The 23,917-nt window shown below is 34.6% G+C and overlaps 2 protein-coding genes across 3 annotated transcripts; one reads left to right on the forward strand and one right to left on the reverse strand.

Moving 5' to 3' along the window:
* Positions 1-4,625: 4,625 nt before the first annotated feature.
* LOC133822709 (phytanoyl-CoA dioxygenase) lies at positions 4,626-7,856 on the forward strand. The gene is made up of 9 exons (XM_062255143.1): positions 4,626-4,829; positions 4,933-5,057; positions 5,131-5,191; positions 5,567-5,635; positions 5,772-5,890; positions 6,008-6,155; positions 6,243-6,387; positions 6,505-6,591; positions 7,548-7,856. Exons 1-9 carry the CDS (start codon positions 4,775-4,777, stop codon positions 7,588-7,590), a joined length of 852 nt encoding a protein of 283 aa, XP_062111127.1. The 5' UTR covers positions 4,626-4,774; the 3' UTR covers positions 7,591-7,856.
* Positions 7,857-8,086: 230 nt separating this feature from the next.
* LOC133822710 (WUSCHEL-related homeobox 6) lies at positions 8,087-10,724 on the reverse strand. 2 transcript variants are annotated; one of them, XM_062255145.1, is made up of 4 exons: positions 10,250-10,724; positions 9,802-10,167; positions 9,180-9,253; positions 8,087-8,827 (listed from the first exon to the last, which is right to left on the reverse strand). In XM_062255145.1, the coding sequence occupies exons 1-4, from the start codon at positions 10,422-10,424 to the stop codon at positions 8,336-8,338; spliced, it is 1,107 nt and encodes a 368-aa protein (XP_062111129.1). In that variant the 5' UTR covers positions 10,425-10,724; the 3' UTR covers positions 8,087-8,335. The 2 variants fall into 2 exon arrangements, with proteins under 2 accessions (XP_062111129.1, XP_062111128.1); XM_062255144.1 differs by having other exon boundaries at positions 9,180-9,265.
* Between the last annotated feature and the right edge of the window lie 13,193 nt (positions 10,725-23,917).

The following is a 23,917-nucleotide window of genomic DNA, read 5'->3' on the forward strand; positions in this document are numbered from 1 at the left end:
CTAAAGTCAGCACCCTGATTGTGTTTCCAGAAGTTATAGAAACATCGGAGTGTCGTCCTTTTGTACTTTTCCAGATTCTTGGAGTTGTCAAGCTCCAGCTGCTGCACCTTGCCCTCGAGAGTGGCAATAGTCTCGTCCTTAGACTTGACTACCCCCTCCAGATGCTTGATTTCGCGGAGATGAGTTTTGTTGTACGACCGGTACTCTTCCCTCAGCTTAACCGCTGCATCTTTTACAGCTTCAACCGCGGACAGTTTGGTTACCGCTGCATCCCTCTCTCGGACCACCGTCTCCAACTCCTTAGCATGTTTGGCCTCAGCAGCCGAAAGCTCCTCGGCCGCCTTCACCTGATGTTTCTCGAGAACTTTAGCCTCAACCTGCTCAAAGTAGGCCTAGGCTCAGGTACGAGCAGTAGTGGCAAAAAGTAAGGCCTGTAAACGAAAGAAAAAGAAGTCAAGACTTATCACGAGGTCTGAAAAAACAAAGACTCGAGGAATAAAGAAATACTTACGCTGGAGATCTCGTTCAGAGCCCTGTTCAGGATCTGGTCGACTGGTAGCTCTTCAGCTTGGATCATGGCGGTCCCAACACGCTCACCTTTGCCTATGCGTTCAATTTGGTCCTTAGCGGATCGGATGGCACGGCTCACGAGCCTGGCCCCATGGGCCTCTTCGCGAGAAAGCTGCTCCCTAGCAGGCGCAGGTGGAGGGTTGGACCGAGCAGGAGTGTTTTGCTGTTCAGAAGGAGCTGGAGGAGGAGTGGGAGTTCGCCCAGTTGGCGCAGGACTTTGCCCAGTTGGTGTACCCTGAGGAAGGTCTTTTGGTCGATTCTTCTTGGCTGAAGGACCTTGACTGGTTTCACCAGTCCGCTTCTTTGACCTCCGTTGAAGTTGAGGGACTTCCTCTTCCTCTTCGGCCTGGTACATGTCAAAAATATTGGGAGTCGACATATCTGCATGAAAATAAACACAAGAGGTTAGTAAGGGAAGAGAAAGGTGAAGGTAAGTAATACAACAGAAAGAAGATAATAAAGTGAATACCCGAGCTACAACTACTGGTCGCTATACTATTGACTCTATTAATCATATACTCATTTTCTGGCACGAAGAAGTTTGGCCCTAGATTGGGAGCATATGTAAAGTTACCATCCCCGTCAAACATGTGACAAGGGATTGGCAGATCATTTAAAAGCGAAATAACGTTACCATTGTCATCAGAAGACTCCTCCAAGTCAACGACAGGATCTGTGGCCTTTTCTTTCCCCTTGCCTTGGGGAGCAGAAGGCCTTTCTGCAGAAGGGCTGCCCGTGGGTTCCCTGATCGTAACTCCTGTTGGCCTCCTCCTAGGAGAGGGCACAGGAGGTTGCTGCTCGGGAACCCCCTCGGCAGTAGGTTCGTCCGCCACGGACCCTCTATTTTCATGGCGAGGAGCCAGAAGGCCAGAAGACCTCAAGTTCTTTTCTAGTGTCAGAGTTTTGACACATTTGGCTGCAGCAGACATCCTGGCCAGAGTGTTAGACCTCAACACCATGTCTGGTGTTGGGGTCGGACGTAACCAAGGGCCTGAAAAGCAGATCAAGTTTGAGAGACGATGAAAGGAAATACTCTATGATAAAGTATCGACCAAGACAAAGACAAATTTATACCTCCTCTCGCGAAGGCCAAGTTGTTACTGGCTATATCCGGAGTAAAGAAGTACTCCTTGTTGTAATGCCCCACGTTCGATATATGGGTGGTGCCACTCAAAAACGTCCGGCCGGTTTCCTGGTGACAGAAGTGAAAAAAGCCCGTCCCGTTGTGTTGAGGATTGGACTTGAGGTCAAAGAGGTAGTTAACCTCATGGGGTGAAGGTTCTGGCCATTTGTTAAGTTTGTACAGGACATAGAGTGCAGCCAACATCCTATATCCGTTAGGAGTTATTTGAAAGGGAGCGACGCCGAAATAATTGGCCACCCCCACAAAGAAAGGATGAAGAGGGAGATAAGCCCCCGCTTCAATGTGATACCGAGACTAGGCGCTGTTCGCTCCTCCTGGACGGTTAGCCCTCTGGTCCGCAGTAGGACGTGTAATGGTTACCCCCGTTAGGGGGTATTTTCTGAAGCAGTTGGCGACCATCCGAGGGGTCATCGAACTGGCTGGGGGAGTATACCACTCGACATCAGGCGGATTCCGATGACGAGGACGAGCCCTAGTTTGGATATTAGGGTCAGGAACAAGATTCTCTCGACCACTGGTCGAGGGAGCCCCCGCCTGCGAGTCAGGCTGGGTAGGAGAAGAAGGGTTACTTTCAGACTCGGGCCTTTTCTTGCCAGAAGATTTTGAACGGGCCATTGGAGGAGAAGGGTGCGGTCTGGAAGAAGCTCGTGAGAAAGGTATCTGGTAGATGCGGTCAGCTGGTTGTTCTTCTCCCTCGAGCAGTTGGGCGAGGAGGTCGTCGTCGATGGGTCTCTCACCTCCCCACAAATCTGGCATTAAAATCTGCAAACAGAAGAATGGGGAGGCGAGGTCAGAGGAGTCTTGAAGGCTTTGAGAATAACACTGGTCGAGTATAAAAGCTAAGCCTTTATATAACAGCATTCTAACAAGAAACTAAGTCTTTCTGTGCGAACAGTTTAAGAAACGGATCAAAGGGTGAAAGTGAAAAGTTTTCCTAAAAAGCTTTTTCAACTCCCCTTAGGGCGGGAAAAAATTATTTTCAACTGGCTTAAAAATCGAAATGCTACTTCGATTTTACGTCCTAAAAAGCACTGATCCTGGGTCTTAAACTTACTCATAAGCCTACTCTGCCTACAAAAATATCCTATCTACAGGCGTTCAAAAAACTAAAAACCGAGAGACTCAAACAGTACACAATTTAAAAGCATGCACCACAAAAAATTAGAAGCATGGAGTTTCAAAAAACTTACCAAGGAAAATGGTCGTGAAGATGGAAGTGAGAGCTTCGGGAGTCAAGGAGCCCACCGTCTGAGTCTAGAAAGCACAAAGGAAAGTTCGCCGGAGAAAGTAAAGCTCTGGTTTTTAGGGTTTTCAGCAGAGTGGTGGCGTGCGTGAAAAGGAAAGAAGTGGCTCTGGTGATCTTATATAAGTTTGTCTCTGATATTCAAAAGGCGTGATCATTAGTTTTCCTTTTTCGAAGTATGGGGAAAAGTGATGGCCGTCAAAATTGTTTCTGGGAAACTGAAAAAGTCCTGAATAGACAGGAGTGGGTTGCTTTTTTCAAGGACGCACGAAGGGTTCTGACACGTCAGGAGGCATTACCGAAGAGTCATTCGTTCAAAGTTTATTTACTGTTCGTAGTAAATAAACTTTGGGGGGCAAATGTTATCCAGTAAAATAGCATTTGTGACGTGGCGAAGCATTTCTTGACACGTGGCTAATGCCTGGAAGTATCTGCTAGAGTATCGAGCAGGAGACACACCAGATGTAAGACAAGCCTGTCTTACTCGCGACAGTCTGGTCGATGGTTCCGTAACAAAACAATATTTATGGGAAGATCTTTATGAATCCCGAATTTATCTCATGCAATCTTCTGAATATCCCACTATTCCGGGGATAATATTTGTAACAATCTTTTGTAACCTACCTTAGGCCTATAAATAAGAAGAGATGGCTTAAGGAAAGGGACTTTTGGATTCTGAATCATTAGACATTGTAGAATTGCCCTAGGAAAAACTGGTATTGTTTTGTGAGAAGTGCTGAAACTCATTGAACCCCCAGTTCTATGATCACACTTCTGATTTCATATTAATGTTATTCTAAGTGGACGTAGGTCATTACCAAACCTCGGGACCGAACCACTATAAATTACGGTGTTTTCTTTACTTTTGTCATTACATTATTCTCTTTAAATTCGTCCATATCATTTATATTTTGACTCCGTGTCAGTTGGCTAAATCGTGGGTCAACATATACCATACATTAACTTCTCTATATATTTCTCTACTTCATTTAAATATTATATCTTTAAACATATTTTATTAATTAAAGTAAAATAAAATAATTGAAAAAGAAAAAAGAAATAATAAATATATATATACTAAATGAGAGAGAGAAAGCATATAAAGAAAAATAATAATATTAAAATATTATATAAAGTATATGTAAATGTAGATATGGATTAATTGGAGTTTGTGCATAACTATTATAAATATATGTATAAAAGAGCTAATGAAAGATGTTTTTGTGAGTTTTAGCTAAATATTATACAGAAAGTATATTACAAAATAGACCACCAAAACATATTTTTTTTATAATTTTCCTCAAACTTTTTTATTATACCATACATCAATTTTTTCTATTTTTTTCTTAAAATATTTTATTTATTTTAAAAAATAAAATAATTAAATATAATAGTAAAAAAATATTACTTTACATCAGTACTATTAAATAATTTTTTGTCGATATTACAAAAAACTAAATATTTTATCTCTTTCATGGAGAATTCATAAGTTGTGTGTAAAAAAAAAAAACTAAATGGCTGTAAACTATAATCCATTTTAAACTGTTAAAGTCAGTGGCGACTTCCACGCCAGCAGTATCTTATCTCAAACTCAAATGATGGCAGTAATGATAAACTAATAATTTGTCAAAAAATAAAAATAATAAACTAATAATTACTTTACTGAATCATAAGTTTGACTAACTAATTTTTTCTTCCACCTAAATAATAAAAAAAGCACTCTGATTACCCCCGATACACCCAGTCCCTGTTTTACGAACATTGGGTGTTCAAATTCTAGGGCAAAGGATTCGATTTCGATCAATAGTACTAAGATTATGGGTATCGTCGGCAATCTCACTAAGGCACAGCTCGACTCCTTCCATTCCGATGGTAAACATTATTTCCGGAATCAAATCCTCATTCTTTTTTTTTTTTCACCCTAAAACTTTTTTTTTTTGAATTAATTGTTTTAATTCATAATTGAATTGAAAAGGTTATATTGTAATGGAATCGTTTGCGAGCGCCGAGGAAGTCGAGAGCTTGAGGAAGAGAATGGAACATTTGCTAAACCAGTTTGACTACTCAACCACCGCCTCTATTTTCTCTACTAAAAACCAGGTTTACTTCACTTTCTCACCCCAAATTTATTATTTATCAGGGCAATTAATAATCTATAATTCTCTCTTTACAGCAACAGTTGACAGATGACTATTTCTATGAAAGCGCCGAGAAAGTTTCGTTTTTCTTCGAAGGTGTGGTGAACTTTGCTTGTTTTACTTGCTACTTTTTCATTGACATTCAAAGATGATACTGGAAAAGGAAGAAACGAGACTGGTGATAGTTTTGTTGTATTTCATTTTACAGAAAGAGAAAAAAAGAAAAGAAAAATTAAATAAGGATTTTGTAGGGATCTTATCTTAGGGAAATGGCCCATTTTTCAGTTGTTAATTTAGCTAGTGATTCTGTTTATTAGTTTAAAAAATATAGCATATCAACATAATTATGATATTGGTTTATCAGTTGTCAAAATTGTCAATTTAAAAAAATCAGGATCATTTACTATCATTCTCTCCTAGGATAATTATGTGTGCATCGTATTGAAGTTGCCCACTTGTTATTTTTGGCAGAAAAAGCTTTTGAGGAAGATGGAAACTTAAAGCAACCAAAGGAACTGTCCATTAATAAAGTTGGCCATGGTAAGTTTTGCAAACCCCATTTTGGATTATAGCTTTTCTTGTTTATGTGTTTGCATGTAAATTAATTTTTTTTTCTTTCCGTCTTCTGGCTTTTTCTTGTGGAAACTAATCCTGAGAACTTGGCATACTTACGCAGCATTACATGAGATTGATCCAGTTTTTAAAAACTTCTCCAACTCTGAGAAAGTTTGCAGTTTGTTCTGTTCTTTGGGTTATAAGAAGCCAATTATTATTCAATCTATGTACATATTTAAGGTATTCTATATTCTTTCAGTAGGTGGTTTGTTATGTTCTTGACGTATTCAATATATTGAACACACAACAAATTTCTTAACATGAAGTTTGATTTTGAGATTTTTTGTAAATTGATAGCAACCAGGTATTGGGGGTGAGGTAGTGCCTCATCAAGACAATTCGTTTCTCTATACTGAGCCACAAACTTGCACAGGGCTTTGGTTGGCCCTAGAGGATGCAACAACAACGAATGGTTGTCTCTGGGCAATTCCTGGATCTCATAAAAGTATTTAAAACTTCCCAGCTCCCTTTAATTTATTTTTATGTAAACTTTTACACGATCTTAGTGTCTTGTGTTTTTTTCACTATGAAGATGGTCTTGTCAGACGGTTCATTAGAGGTGAAAATGGGGTAACTTTTGATCGGCCTTCCCCTGATTATGATCTCAAAGATTTTGTGCCTATAGAAGTAAAAGCTGGTTCTTTGGTTGTTATTCATGGTGATCTAATTCATCAAAGGTCAGTTGGGATGTTCACCTTTATCATTAGATCAAAGTACTATAAGTTTTATCCGTAGTTGAATGGTCTCAATAGTGTCCTTAATTTTGTTTTCTTTTTCATGCATGAACCCAACAGTTTAGAGAACCAGTCTTCTAAATCAAGGCATGCCTATGGCTTGCATATTGTAGATACGGAGGGTTGCACCTGGGCTCAAGATAATTGGTAAATTGCAGATTACAAGTTTCACAGTATTTACTATAAAGAAACCAGCTGAATTTTTTTTTGGGTGTTGTTGTTGTTTTTTTTTTTTTTCATTATTTCCTTTCAAACTGTATGTGAAAAACAACTAAACCAAGAAAATAATTGCTTGCACGGTGCACCAATAATAAACATATTATCATGCCCTTTAAGAAAAAAGTTTCTTAAGAACTTGCGTAGTAACACATCCATTTTCTGTTTTTTGTTTTCAAATTGAGGTATGTAAGGCGATGATCTTTTGAAGATGAGCTTAAGAAATATACATTATTATTTTTTTCAACTTAAAATATATATATTTATATATATATATATAGAATATACATTTTATCAAGCATCCTGTCAGTGTCTATGAAATCCTTAAACATCTATGCCTTTTGCTCTAAGTGGCTGGGGAAAATAATTCAATTGCATGCTTCTGCTATGGAATTATGTGAACTCAAGAAAATGAAAAATGAAACTACTAGGTACTCAGCTCCACACTTACCTCAGCAGTTAAGGTTCAAAGATAATAATCTTTTGCTGTTCTCTTGCTTTTCTTCTTTTCGGGGATGTCTGATTGGTCTTTTTCCTTCCAATTACTAGAATTGTCAAAGTGGTTTTATCTAGTGGCTTTAATGCTGAAGAAACTTTCAAGGATACTACCAACTATTAGAATTCATATCGTCATGAAATCAAAACATTGTAAGCATTGTTATTTATAAATTGAAAAAAAAAATGGAAAGAATTATGCTTCCTTTATTGAAAGGACGAGTAGAAATGGATTGAGTTGATACTTTACATCCAACTAGTCTAGTTATCATAATGAGTAACTTGTTATTGTGTACATGAAAGCTTCATCTTTTATGCTTCTACATTCCTTTCATCTGCTTTACTTTTTGTTTGCATTTGGCACTCTTGTTTTATCTTAATTTTCCTTGTAGGATCAAGCGAAAGGTAGAGCCAACTCCTCTTTACACATCATAATCTGGCATGAGCTAATCTGTTATGAGGCTGGTATCTGAATCTCAAGCTGAAGGATTTGCTCCACTGTGTGCATTCCTACCTTGTAATGGTGACGGCTCATCTAGTCCTTTTTTTTCCTTTTGTTTTTTTCTTTTGGACAGTAATAATCAATCTGTACGAAGAATGTTTTGGGCAGACAAAATAATAAATTTGTTCATTTCTGTAAAGTGGTTTTCTGTATAAACTTTTATTCAGGTTAAGTAAATTTCATTATCATTACAGACTCATTTGCTATAAGCATAAACAGAAACTCTGTCAAAACTTGTGCTTGTTTGTTTGTTAAGATGAATTATAATTTGGAGTAAGGCTAGGACACTAGTTTGGTGTGTCTGGATTATTACTCTTTAAAAGTTAGACTATTTTCCACCATGGTTTTTACAGTCATAAACAATGAAGCCAAGAAAAGAAAAGGAAAATTTTAGAACAAATTCAAGAATGTCGATAAATAAATTTCAAATTTAAAACCAAGTAATCACTTGCTAAAGTCATCTCGCTCACTTTCATTACCTTATTAAAGGGAAAACAGGGAAAGGAAAAAACAAAGGGTCCTATAATCATTATTACATATATTTAGTTCAGTTCATTCCATTTGTTGGTGTGGTTGTGGTGTAGTTGGTACATATTTCATGCATGATTTAGAATAAAACACGAAAAGCCAATCCCAAAAGAAAGAGTCTTCTTAACATCACCAGTCACCACCAACCTTTTAAGGCCTAACTACAACATGGCCAACTTCTTTACTGAATTCATTAAAGGATGAGATGAAACTCAAAGAAAGCTCTTCATTGAAGTCTGAGTCTTCTCCTCTGTATGAAGTAATCTTAGTGTGCTCAGTGCAAGGAGAACCCTTAACATTGTCACTCCTAAGAGGAAAGAGCTCAAGAGTTTCAATACTTTCTTTTATCCCATCCTCCTCATTTGCTCTGTTGTTGGATGTTAAAGAAAAGTTAGACTCTTGTTGTGTTTTGTCCAAGGGTTTTCCTTCTAATGTGAAGGATGTCACTGTGGGGCTGGCCCAATTGAGGACAAAATTATCAGGGAAAGAGTAGGACACTTCCATAGGGTTCCACGTGGCATAACTTTCTTCACTGTTGTTGTTGTTGCTCTTTATTATGAGGCCCAACTCTTTCTCTTCAAGTTGAGCCAACGTATTTGAACAGCCCTCTTCAATAGCTACTCTAGGAACTGAAGCAAACTCCTGATAAATTACAAGCAATATTTAAAGACAACATAGATAGATAGTGATTATTATTTCACAGAGCAAACCAAAGAAAAAAAAAAAAGTACATCCCGACAGAAAGCATACCCTAAAACAGGTTTTGAACCTACTTTTCCCAACATTTCAAAAGCTTATGTCCTTTTCCTTTAATTTGGAGACCCTTTTTCTATCTCTCTTTCGAACTGTCTCTATAGGGATAATATTATGGTCTCTATGTACTATACTATAAGTTTGAGAAATTAAACTAGACCATTACTTTTAATTTTCTTTTTCAAATGTTTGACAAAAGTAAAGTAAGATTATGTAAGTGACATTAGTATTTAATATGTACCTCTGAAATTCTGGTGATGTATGGGAAGGATTCCTGTTTTGTCTGCTCAACTCCAAGACCAGTCACTCTCGATCCTGAAGACAATTCTGCAAATTAAGCATACGTAAATCCCAAGTACTGTTACAACACAATGTCTCAAGAAGAACGGTCAACATTCCTTTTTTTTTCTTTCTTTCTTTTTTTTTTTTTTTAAAAATGACGCTATGTATTTTATTTTACTGAATTGAATATAGAAGATTTGGGGGAGCAGTTGTTAGAAAAGAAGCTGGTTACAACTCTAATAATAATAATTATTATTTACAAGAGACAAAACACTAATTAGTTATATCGCAATTATTAAGTAATAATAATTCACACACATTATATACAAGTTATAGTACATACATATGTTTCCTTTGTTAAAAGATATTATAATAATGTATAGGTATAGGTTACTTAATTAAAGCAACTAACAAATAATATACCTATATCTACATTGATGTATCCTATATATATAGAGTTTCCACTCTATTAACTATATGTGATTATTACATCTTAATTTTGAGCCGTAATTAAGCAGTATTATAATAAGATGTTGATAATTTGTGAGTGAGTGATGATATAATAATATGTACATACGTACCTGGTGGAGTAGCAAGTAAGTGTTTATGGGAACGAGCAGCAGCCTCCAACAATTTGCGTCGTTTCCTTTTGTCCCGAGCCTTGTGATTTTGAAACCAATAGAACACATTTTTGCCTTCGATTTTTCCAAAGCGGCGGAGCATAGTAGTGATCTCTTGGATCTGCTGGGCCGTCGGGGTTCGCTTTCCGTGCTGGTACAATTCTTCCAGCACAAGCAACTGCTCCGGCGTCGGCGTCCACCGTGAACTTTGCATTGGTACCCCTACTTGACTACGTAGTGTAATATTATTCTGATGATGATGATGCTGGTGGTGGTGGTGAGGACCCAGCTTGTACTTGATATCAGTAGTAGTAATACTACTATAATCTGATCAAATATTAGAATAATTATATATATGTGCCCAATAGTGTTTGAAATATACAAACATATATACATGTGATATGATTACCTGGATAGTGATTAATTAACGGAGTAGAAGTAGTAGTGTGGTAATAAGAGTTGGGGAGGCTGGTGCAATAAGTAGTGTTTTTGGGACTGAAAGTAGACGACGTAATGACTTGAAGATTAATATCTTTGAGAGAAGTATGCACTTTAGTAATCTCATTACCATCCCTGCAGCCCATATCCTCTCGGATTTTAAATGTGTTTTAGTTAAGTTAATTTGTTTCTATGGCAGAAGCTAGATTGGACCAGCAAAGTCCAGAAAAGAATATTTTGGGGGAAAAAAGATGGAGTTGGGGAATACAAGACAGAGAAAAAGAAAGTGATGATATGTAGAGACTTGAGAGTTGTTGTGTTTTGTGTGTACGTACGTACAGGTTTCAAATTTGAGGCAAAAGGTGGGATATATACATATATATATATTTATATATAGTTGACCAGGCACACGTGAACCACGATGAGTTCAGGTGCAAACAAGTATATATAAGAGGTAAAAAGGTTTGTAGGTTTGTGTGTGGTATGCATGTTATTTATAAGCCAAAGGCCAAGCTAGCTTATATATAGGGCTTAATTGTATTGTTCATCCTATTACTATTGTTTTTAACACTCAACTCTTTATTATTTAACTAAACTATATACATTATATACGCTAGTTGATTTAATTATCTAGGGTGGACCCTGGACTGGAGGTTTAAGAAATTCAAAAGAAAATGTTTCCTTTTAAGAATATAATATAATACATATTTGCCCCCCACAAATCTCTCTCTCTCTCTCTCTATATATATATATATTATATAAATACAATGGAAATTTGCAGTGAATGTAGAAATTTTTGTAGTTCTTAAATACACAACTAAAATTTTTAGTGGCAAAAAACTCCTTATTGTTAATATTCAGCACTTTCAATAAGTGTTGTATAATAGCTAAAATTTTAAAAATTTGAAGAAAGAAGGGGTTTTGACCATTCTATTGGATGAGCTAAAGTAATACTCTATTTTACCTCTACACATTTCCATCTCTACATATAAAGATGATTTACTTCTATTTTAAACAATTTGAATACTTTTTTATTCCTTGAATTTTGTTTCTTTCTCTAAATCAATTTTTTTATATTATTTTAATTAATAAAAATATAATATTTAAATAATATAGAGAAAATATAAAATACCTGATATATAGTGTAATATAAAAATTTGAGATAAAATAAAAATAAAAAAAAGATTTTAGTAAGGTAATTTTGAAAATAAATTATAGCATCCATTCAGCAGTTTTGTCGCATATTTCTTTATATAACAAAATATCTGACTTCGTGATTGTAATTATGTTGGATTCTTCAACAGTGACGCAGGACTAAAAATTCAATAACATTTTGGCTAGCGAGACGTGATTTTTTTTATAATGACTTGTTTTTGTATTTGTTTATATTATGGTTGTTTAATAACTTAAGTGCAATTTATATACTTTTTTGTCACAATTTACTTGAAGGACGGGCATGCAGTAGTCTGACATTAACAACTAAAACTCTAATAAATATTTAGTCTTTGGCCACGTAAAAGATAATGTTTTCATATATATACACACAGATATATAAATGAGCGACGTATTCCACCTACCATGAATTAAGTGCATTGATATTGGTACTACATTTTTTTGGCACAAATTATAACTATTCAAACAATATACACATTACGCTGTTCATTGGATACGTAGAGTTATGAATTCATACACATACTATTATTACGCAGTAAACTATTAGTTGCACCTACATCATAAAATCATTGGGCCAAACACGTAAATCATTCATATACATGTGTATTTATATATATATATATATGTTATAACTACTATATAGATAGGCTTGTTTCGTTATAAATATATATATATATATATTTATATGTTCAGTTGCGTAGACTTGTGCATATGAATCAATATTAATAGCTCACATTTGCCCTCAGCAGACAATCCTACTGCATGCGTGCCGTCCTCATGGTTCCATTGTCCCTACATTATATAGCATTTCTTTTTCAACTTATAATGTTATCAAAACTTTAATTTTGAAGCCTTTATTATAAGTTTTGTATTACAATCTACCTCTATCTTTATATATATATATAAATAAAAAGAAAAAGATGTTGATTGATGATTCCGGAGCCTAGCTTATTAATTACAAAAACTCAAGGACTATGCTTACGTGGTTAAATTTTGCTTACGTCTTTAGATTTACTTTGCATATCAATTTGTGTCTTAATCCTAATTAACAATTTGTCTAATATATTCTTTATGCACTTATTTAAGATTAATTATTTGAAGAGCTAGCTTAATTAAGGTGGCAGGGTGCGCTATGGTTTCGTCTAATTAAGACTCTAAGACCTTCATAAATAATTATACTTTCTAACTCTCGTTCCAATATTAATTGTTTGAGACTTTCTATAAATACTTAACACAATATACAAGTTAGAATTTGTTTGAGAGTATGGCAACATTGAGTACAAGAAAAAACACTCATGCGTCACCCCTAAAGGTAAAAAAAATTCACCCTTGATCTGTCACCCCTAATAAATTGCACTTAATGGGTATATTAGGGATGACATATGTGTCGCCTCTAATATTAAAATATCAGGAGCGACGCCGTCGTCTCTGAAAGTTGATATGTCGCCTCTAATGTTTTCACATGTGACATACTTTTTTGCCAATGTGTCGCCTCTAATATTTTAAAAGTCGCTCCTAATAATATTTCATTTATAAAAAAATTATTAATTAAAATTAAAATATTATTAATTAAATTAAATCATTAAAAAAAAAATATTAAATATGAAAATATTATATTAAATATTCAAATGAGTTCACGAAAGTAACAAAATATCCATATTGTTAATATAATTAAACATTAACTAACAATAATAAAAACCTAGCTATTCTCCTAAGTTAGTTGCCTCGTCCTCCATATTGTGTACTTGTTGTGATTGTGGTGGTTGTGGTGGCTGCGGTGGCATCGGCTATGGGTATTAAGGAGGTAATGTGGACGATCCTGCTGCATACATGTAAGGATACGGCGGCTGCGAAGATGGTGGAATCGACCACATATAAGGTAATGGTGATGCTCCATGCATGTATGGAGGTGCCATAGGTTGAGACGGTGCTGCCTCGTACATGGAAGGATAGGCTAGAGCTAGAGCTTGAGCTGGAGCTGGAGCTGGAGCTGGAGGGTGAAAAGACGAACCTCCAAAAATGTTGTCGCTATCAAGCATTTGAACGTTCGGTGGATGAAATATATGTGGAAAAAATTGGGTCAAGAAATTGACTTGGTCAGTCAAATTCTTGACTGTATTCACCAAATAATCGTACTGTGCATCAAAACGTTGAGGAGGGGATTGAGACTCGCTAAAGTGAGAGCGTTGGGTAGATGATGACCCCGACCCCTTCAATTTGCGACCCACTCCTCGCTCATGTCCACGCCTTTGACCCAATACTTTTTGTAACACCTTTACCTGATCAACTGTTGTAAAACTATCTTCATTCGAAGTGGCAGCGGATGCTTGCTAAGTTTGTAACTCATAATCAGCCTTTAATTTTTCCCATTTTAAAAGAACGTAAGAGAAAATAACAATAAATATAATTTTATGAATATTAAAAAAGAAAATTTAAACTTACATAATCTTGGCGAGCATCATCATTCACAAAATAATTTGTTGCCTTCTTCCGGTAGTAGTCCTTCCATGTCTCAATAAGGTCAGGGTTTGCCTAAAAAAATATAATCTAAATGTTGGAGAACATATAATTTAAAAAAAAAACTAATTTTGATAACATTTTAACTTTAACTTACTCTTTCGGAACGGATGGCCGCCAATGATTTTGTACCCTATGTTGTACAATACTTTTGTTTCTGTCGATTTTCCTTATTCGTTAGGGAGCGCGCAACAAATTTCAGATTTGTAAATAACTCACAAAAATGCTTCCAATTTTAAATAACTCACAAATATATTTATCTAATTTTTTAAATAATTTTCAAATTATTAAATTTGTTAAAATTAAATGAAATTATAATTTTTTTTATTAAACTTGGTAATATTAAATTAAATTATTAATTTAATTTTTTTAATTTATTTTTATATTATTAAACTTGTTATTATTAAATTAAACTATTTATCTAATTTTTAAAATTATTTTTTAATCATTAAATTTGTTAATTTTAATTTTTTTAATTTATTTTAAAATTATTTATCAAACTTTTTAAATTATTAAATTTGTTACTATTAAATTAAATTATAATATTTTAATTTATTTTTAAACTATTTATCTAATTTTTTTAATTTATTCTTTAATTGATTTTGTTAATTCAAATTATTCAAAGTTTTATGTATTATATATTTAGTTCCTTAACTCTAACAAAATTTTGGCAGAATAACGACTATATTCTAAGTTATCCCAAAAATTTAAAAAATTGCAAATATTATTCAGAAAATTCCCAGAATATTAACATTATATTATACATTTTTCTACGCATATTCACAATATATTTTTATACAAATATATTAATTACACTAAACCCATATTATTTTCTAAATACATTAACAATAAAATTTTATAAATATATATTAGTAACATTCAAAATTTATTTTTTTACATAAATAAATAATAACACTAATATTACCTAAACACATAATAGCACTAATAATTATAATATTTCAAACATTTAAAAATTAAATATATATTCTATTAACTAAAATAATTTAATTAAAAAAACCTAATAAAAAAATAACTCTCCTCCATGCCTTTCTCCTTCAACCTATACACACAATATAATAATATTAATAAAATATACATATATATATATATAAAACAAACAAATAAATAAAAACTTATATATATACTTTTCTTTTATCTGAATATATAAATATATACTTATATAATATATATATATATATACTTACCTAGATCTGGTGCTGGGAGGCGGTGACCTAGATGGCGGGGAGTAGACGACAGCAGAGGGAGGAGTGGGTTGGGCAATGTGGTGCACGCGGCGGCAGAGGGAAAGGGGCTGGGCGGTGTGGTGCAAGCGGCGACAGAGAGGAAAGGGGTTGGGCGGAGTGGGCTTGGGGCGGTGGTGCAGGCAGAGGAGCAGGCGACAGAGGAAGAGAGACAGAGGGATCGGGCAGAGAGACTAAGATACTTTTCATTAACTTCAAAATACCCCCCAATTTTCCCTCTGAGTTTTTGATAAAATATTTCATTATCAAGGGTGACACGTCTCCTCTAATATTGGGGTTTGTCGCCCCTAATAATTTTCTAGAATATTAGTGGCGACTCACAACGTGTCATCCCTGATATTGCTATATACTTTGTCACTCCTAATAAAGTCGTCTCTAAAGCTGATTTTTCTTGTAGTGACTTGTCATTATTTGAGGGGCTAGCTGTGACACAAAAGAGTTTTAATTTGGGTGAGAGTTGTGTATGAGAATTGAATTTGAGCTAAGGTTTTGTCACCATCGATGTGCCAATACAATGGTCGAAGTTGAGAGTTTTAATTCTAATTTTAGTGCACAAATTAATCTTTTGTGGAGAAACTCGGTTGGAGTACGATCAATTGACCAAATAAGATTATTAGTGATATTTGAGGTGAAAGTTAGTCTAAAAAGTTGCACTTAAGTTATTAAATAGTTTTTCGGTAATAAAAATATATTACATTTTATACTAATTTGCTGTGATTGTTACTACTCCTTCGTTAAATCTAACAGATTACCTACTGATTTTTGTTGTACTAAATTAGTGTAAAATATGACTTTAACCACTAAAAAATTTACTTAGTGACTTAAGTGCAACATTAATTTTAGATTACTTATTGACTTTAGCCGCTAAAAAATTACTTAATAACTTAAGCACAACCAGCGACAGATCTAAGATTTTTGTTCCATGGGGGCTTAAAATAAAAATTATATGTATTAAATGATATTAATTAACGTAAAAATTACAATTGTTTACTTCATAAAAATTATAGTTATTTTTAGAAATTTTATATATTTTGTGGGGCTTAATTGTTAAAAAAAATATTTGTAGTGTTTTTTGTTAATAATTGGTAAATAGTTAATAATTAAAAAAATATAATATATATTTTTTGAGAGGGGGCTCAAGCCCCCATATGGCCACAACTGGGTCTGTTCCTACTTAGTGACTTTTGCCGCAAATTTATATTCTAATTATTATTTTATTTTGGGTTAATTGAGGCTAAACTACCCAAACTTTATGATTCAATACACTTAAATACTCAAACTTTTTTTTTTTTGTGGCAAAACTACCCAAGCATTATATTTGTTATACTTAAATACCCAAATTTTTTTTTTATGACAAAACTATCCAAACTTCATAGTTTGTTATACTTAAATACCTAAAAATTTTAAATTTAATATAAGTTAATTTTAAATTATGAAAATAACTAAATTTGTATTGGAAAAATATAAAAATAGCCTAAATTAATTCTAAAATAAAAAAATAGTTTTATTTAATAAAAAAATATTTGTTTATACAATTTTAGTTATTTTATAGAATATAAGTTAATTTTAAATTATGAAAAATATATAAAATTGTATAAACAAATATATAAAAATAACTTAAATTAATTGTCAAATTAAAAAAAAATAGTTTTATTTAAGTCTAGTAATTTTTTTTTTCAATTAATTTAAGTCTTTTAAAAATTAAAAAATTATTTTTTAATCATTTTTTCTAGTTAAATTTTTTTAGCTATTATTCTTACTTTAAATATTTTGATTAAAAATATTTTTGATTAGATAAAACTATTTTTTAATTTTAGAATCAATTTAGGTTAATTTGTATATATTCTTATATAGTTTTAGTTATATTTTATAGGGATTTTGCGTGGCGAAAATACCCAATATTTTCATGTTCCACTTTTGCGGTGAAAATACCCAATCTTTATTTTTTGCGGTGAATATACCAAAACCCACATGAACAGTGTCTCCGTCACTACTCAACAAACCCAGACACATATGCTTTAAAATATAAATTGCAAAAAAAAAAAAAAAAGTTTTCCAGTGGCTTAAAAAGCATATGCTTTCTTTATACCCACATTTCATGTAGAAAAAGCAAACCCACACTCAAAGTTTATTTTGAAACTAATTTATGGAGACTATAGATTACGTCTGGAAAGATCAAAGAGGATGATGAGTAAGAGCAGGAAGAGGAGGAACTGGAACAAAATGCACGTGCTTCGGACTGAGGACGAAGATCCCCCTGAATATGTTAAGCCACGAACGAACTAAACTAAGCTTAATGCCAATGTTTTTTTGGGTTTTTCTTGGTATTGCAAATAAGACATTTTGTTTTGAGGAATGAAATGGTTATGTCTGTATACGAGCTTAGGGGAGGATTTTTATAGTTGCTAGGGCAAAAATATGTATTTTTTTTTAGGTAGTTAGACATTTATGTCTACCTCAAAGAAACATTTACTTTGGAATCTTTTTTTGGACTTGTATGTTGAGCAAGTGGGGTTCACTTGTTTGACTGTGTTGTGCATGTATGTTTGTGGGATAATCTTTGTTTTGTTTGGGTAATGTGCTTTGTCGAATATCACACAAGTTTGTCCATTTTCCCACTAACTTTCTTTGTATTTTTTTATTATCCGATATGCTAGATCTGTGTGGGGGCCATTTTACTGTGGCAATGCACCATGGAGGAAATTTCTTCACTCCATTTGGCAACAAAAGATATCATGGAGGCAAAGTTTCTTTTTTTGACTGGAATCACACTGATTACTTCAGTAGATATGAGTTGGATTGGATGGTGAAATGCTTAGTGTATAAATTTCATGTGAGTTTTTTTGTGGAAGCCTAAGGAGAAGGATTTGAATTTTTCTAAAATGGTAGTTGGTGATAAACAAGTGATTAAAATGGCTGAAGATATGATGAGGAGAAAGTATAGACAAGTGGATATTTTTGTGGTCCAACCAGAAAGAACTTTGGAGTTGGAATGGAGTAAGGAGAAATATGCAATTCCTTATTTCTAGAACTTTCAAAGAAGATGGTGTGCACTATAGAAGAGTTTCCTGATGATACCACTATCCCGGCAGATGATGAAGATCCTTGGTTTGATCACAATGAAGTTAGATACGAGGATGGTCCTGAAGTTGTAGACATTGATTCTATGAACTCTGAAGATGAGGAAAATGTAGATGATTAGGACCCTTTTTTTTTTTGTCAATATGCCAGAGAAATGGACACAATATAGTTGTGTCATTGAAGACTTGCCTGATGATGCAGATGTATTTGTCGATGTGGTTGTCAATCCAAAACTCAATTATGCTGCAGAAGAGGCCCAAGTTGGAGAAGAGGCCCAAGTTGGAGAAGAGGCCGAATATGAGGGGCTGAATAAAGTGTCACAAACTGTTGAGGAGGCCTAATTTAATGATGAAAATTTGTTTGGTGAGCATTTTGACCATGATTTTGGTGAGTGTAATGATGTTGATGAGCATGCTCTAGAGATTCAGCATGATGAAATTGATGTTGGTGAGAATATTCAGAGTGAAGGTGATATTGGTGAAGGGGGTCTAGAGAGTCAGCATGATGAAGCTGCTGTTAATGAGAATGGGCAAAATGAAGGTGAAGGTAATGAAGAGTCTGAATTTGTTATGGAGGAGGAGGAGTACATGCATAATGAGGGTGAGGCTAAAGAGATGTTTGCTAATGCTAATCCTGCAACATGGTGGCATTCAGTTACAGAAGGTTGTAGCCAAGCTGATCCAAATGATGATCAAGGTGCTTATGTTAGTGAAGAAGACCTGCAAAGTTTGTCTAGTTCAGATGAGGATGGTAATGCCAGGAGGAGGAGAAGGTCCAACAACCAATTCAATCATGCAACAAACATGGATAACTTCATATTTAAATTAGGCATGCTTTTTGCTACCGTGGACCAATTTAGGACTTCATTGAAGGAGCATTTTATTAAGATTAACAAGGAGTATGTTTGGCTGGCCAATAACCAAAGGAGGGTAAGGGAAAAATGCAAGAGTACAGGCTGCAATTGGGTCATTTATGCACGTGTCCAACTGTCAGACAAGCGCTCCTTCAGGGTAAATACATTGGTGGATAAGCACACGTATGGATTGGTTTTCAACAACAAACATGCAACCTCCACTTGGCTTGCAAAGCATTCTCTTGAACAGTTCAGAATAAACCCAAACTTAACTTACACAGGTTTCATGCAGCTAACAACACATACTCAGTTTTCAAGAACAATAAGGTCAACTTTCTACAGAGCAAAGAATTGTGCAAAAGTGATGTTAGAGGGGACTGTAAGGGAACAGTATGCCATACTGGAAGATTATTGCAAGCAACTGTTAGAGACAAATTCTGGGAGCACATCAATATTGTAAAGCAGAATGCAGGATGGAAATAGGTTATTTGAAAGGGTGTATATATGTCTTAAAGCTTGTAAATATGGATTCCTCAATGGTTGTAGGCCCCTTATCTGCTTGGATGGCTGTTTTTTAAAAGGATATTGGAAAGGAATATTATTAGCTACAATTTGCATTGATGCAACAAATGCCATGTTTCCAGTGGCTTATGTTGTAGTGGAGAAGGAGTACATAGGCAGTTGGACATGGTTTTTAAATTTATTGATGGAAGATTTGAAGATTGATGAACCAGAGAGAATAACAATGCTTTCAGATAGGCAAAATGGCTTAGAAAAGGCATTAAGTACTGTATTTCAAGGTTCGGAAGTGAGATTCAGTGTGAGACATATGCATGCCAATTTCAAGAAGCAATTCCCTGGACTCTTACTTAAGCAAATGTTGTGGGACGCTACAAGGGAAACAACTAAAGTGGAATGGAAAAGTAGGATGACTAAAATTAAGCAAGAGAATGTCAAGGCATATGAATGGTTGATGAAAAAAAACCCAGAAGAATGGACCAAGTCTGATTTCAGGGAGACCGTGAAATGTGACATTCTTATTAATAACCTCTGTGAAAGTTTCAACAATGTCATTCTTGATGCCAGAGACAAATCTATTATCACTCTGGTAGAAAATATTAGGTATTTGGATGATGAGTTTGTTCTGCAATAGAAGAATGAGTGTCTCTAAGTGGGGGCATCCTGTTTCCAAAATAATTATGGACATCATTGAGAAAAACAAGAATGTTGCTAAGCATTGTTTCCCTGTGCTTGCTGGAGGTGGTAAGTTCCAGGTAGATTTATTGCAAAGCATCAATGCTCAGTCATTTGTTGTGAACTTGGAAACGAAAACATGCACATGTAGGCTATTCCAATTGTCTGGCATACCGTGTGGGCATGCTTTAGCTGCTATGTGGTTTTCAAACCTAGATCCAGTGGGATTCATAGATGACTACTACAAGAGGCAAACATATGAAGCAACTTATGCGACACCAATCGAACCAATGCCTAGCCCAGATAAGTGGCCTAACACTGGTCTGAATCCGATACACCCTCCAACAGAGACAATTTTACATGGAAGGCCTAAAAAGTCTAGAAATAAAGAGGCAGATGAACCACCACCTACTATTGCAACAAAGGCTAGGAGAGTTGGCGAAGTTAATCACTGCAGCAATTGCAAGCAGACATGCCATTCACGAGTAACATGCAAGAATGCAACCATGGAGGTAAACTTGGCACTGAATTTGTATTCATTTGCAATTAAAATGAATGTGATTTTCTTATGTATGATGAGTTATGTTTTTGGTTTAATTACAGCCTGCAAGGCAAAAAAAGAGAGGAAGGCTACCAGCAAAGAATCCTACTACTCAAACTATTAAAAGGAAGGAGCGAGCTAAGAGACAGAAGCAAATGAATGGTGGTTCCACATCTCAGACCAACTAAGAAGCTGCTCTTTAATCTTAAACCCTTTTGATGTAGAAAACTTGTTTTCTTTTTGGTGTAGTCGCCATACAATATATGCATTAGCATACTTTTGACATGTAGATATTGAGTCTGACTTTATCAATATTTTGGGACATCTTGGCCATTATGAATACTTTTGACATGTAGACATTATGCTATTTAACAATATGTCATACTTTTGCTCTGTAAAGTTGAAAATATTAATCAATGACAAAATGTCATGGTTTGGTGCATCATTCTATTATGCTTGAAAGCAACACTAAATAAACATATTAGTCTCTTACACTATTTCAATGAAGCCATGATCATCACAAGTAAAATAAACAGGGAATGGTCGAACATTACATCATTTTTTTCAGCCAATACACAATTACAAAAAAAAAAAAAACAACATCATGTTCCTCACATTTCCCTTTACCAACCAGGAACTTGCATGAACTCTTCCATCCAAACTTCCATTCATCTAGCCACAATTTCGAAATTGAAAAGGCTCCACACTAGGTTCAAAGCAAGGCTCATATCTATCTTCATATTCATAATATCTGCCCAGATCACCATCAAACTCACGTAATCTTCTTAGCAAACCAGGTATCACCATCTTTGACCTTTCACACATAGGGGGATCAATCCATTGGAAATAGTTATAACCCCCATTTCACTGTTCACAAATAGTTTTCTTGGATTAATTTATTTCCAAGCTAATAATATATAAAGGAAAAAGAAGACAAAAAATATAAACTGGCTCACTTTCATCCTACAGCAAGATTTGAACCGTCTCCCTAGATTATCGTCGGTCCATGATGTCCTATCCAACGTTTCTGCCCCACAATCACAATGCTTACGAAAAGCTTGAAATACACCTCGTGCCCTAGATCTCGACGACCTCATTTTGGCTCCACCTCGATTTATTGATTCGCCCCAAGACACACTTGGGTCTTCCCCTTTCATCTCTTCTCTCTTCTTCTTCTTCGTCTTTGATGGTTTACAAGAATTTCTGGGTTAATGTCAACAATGGAGATCTCTCGTGCATATGGTTTTTAAGGATTTAAAGCTTTTTTTTGGCAATCAATAATTAAAAACTTATCTGGGCTAAATGATGTGTCTGGGTTTGTACACGCAATTGGCCATGTAAGCATTTTTAACACTATTAGAGGTTGAGTAGTGACAGAGACACATTTCATGTGGGTTTGGGTATATTCACCGCAAAAAATAAAGGTTGGGTGTAAAAAGTGGAACAACGTGAAAACATTGGGTATTTTCGCTGCCAAAAACCCTATTTTATAACTAAAATCAACTTACATTAAATGTTAACTATTTTGCCATTTAAGTTTAACAAACTATAAAGTATGGGTAGTTTTTTCGTAAACCAAAAAGTTTGGGTATTTAAGTGCATGTAAAAAATATAAAGTTTGGATATTTTTGCTGCCACAAAAAAGTTTGAGTATTTAAGTAGTAACAAACCATAAAGTTTGATTAGTTTAGCAACAATTAACCTTATGTTTTTTATATTCTGGTTTGATTTTTTGCCTCTTTATATGGTTTAGTTGCAAAACAAAATGAATATGAAAAAGTTTTAGATATTTTATTATCCTTTTAATTGCCTTGACAAATTATTTTGATAAAGGCTTTGAGAAATATACATATTCTTAGTTTAGTTTCATCAAAGTACGGTGATGTTAGTTTGTACCCTTAAAAACCTCACTTTTACAAAAAATGATTTTATACGTGCATGCTTTTTTTTCTTTCAATTTCGTCATCTAAGTGATCATACACCGACTATTATTGACATCTAATTATTAAGCTTGGTTCTCTCTCTAGGGAAATTTTATAGTAAGAGTGTTATTTTAGTCCTGGTAAGAATTTCTCTATTTTTCGGCATGTTGAGAAATTATATCTTAATTTTTTTTTATATAACATTAGAGTTATAGTAGGCATCCTAATAATTTTCAAAAAAATTATGAATATTTTACAGTGCCGAAAAATATAGTTCATAATAGTTAGATGCACATGTATAAAAGAAAACATAAATGTAGCAGATTATTTGAACCCTATTTTGAGCATAGTAGATTATTCAGAATAGACAATTAAGAGAAAGTGGAAATTGTGGCTTAATGCAAAATTTTGATATTCTCTACTTTTTTTTAGGTTCTCTTTCACATTATTACATATGACCTAAAGCTTAATATAGTAGGTGAGTATCCTTCAATATATGAAGTGATGATGCCATAGATAGTAGGGGTGCACATTTGGACCCAAAAACCCGACACCCGAATGACCCGCACTCAAAAAAATTATGGAACCCATCTTCTCGGGTCGAGTCGGGCTCTACCCGAGTAAGTAATTGGGTTGGGTTCGGGTGGCCTAACATCTATGCTTCGGGTTTAGGTTAGGTTCGAGTGTAACTCGAACCTGACCGAGAATTATTATTTTTTATTTATTTTTTTCTTCAATTTTTTACCTTTTTGGATTAAAAAAAACCCTAGAACTAAAAGTGACCCGACACCCCCCCCCCCTCCCCCGAGTCCCCTCTTCCTTCTTCTTCTTCTTCTTCTCTCTCTCCCTCTTTTGCGCCACCACAACCCTTCTCTTCTCCTCTCTCCCTCTCGATCCTTTTGCTTCTCCTGGGTTTGGTGGCTTGGCGACGGCAGCTTCTCCAGCAAACGACGTCAATGCCAGCAAGGCAAAGGAAAAGAGGCACTTCAGGTAGGTTGGCTTCGGCAATTAGCAGGCAGGAGCTAATTTTTTTTTTTTAGTTATATTTTAAATGTATATATATATATTAAATTTTATATTTTAAATGTATATATAT

Source organism: Humulus lupulus, chromosome 3, assembly GCF_963169125.1.
Source record: "Humulus lupulus chromosome 3, drHumLupu1.1, whole genome shotgun sequence".
Classification (NCBI taxonomy): Eukaryota; Viridiplantae; Streptophyta; class Magnoliopsida; order Rosales; family Cannabaceae; genus Humulus; species Humulus lupulus.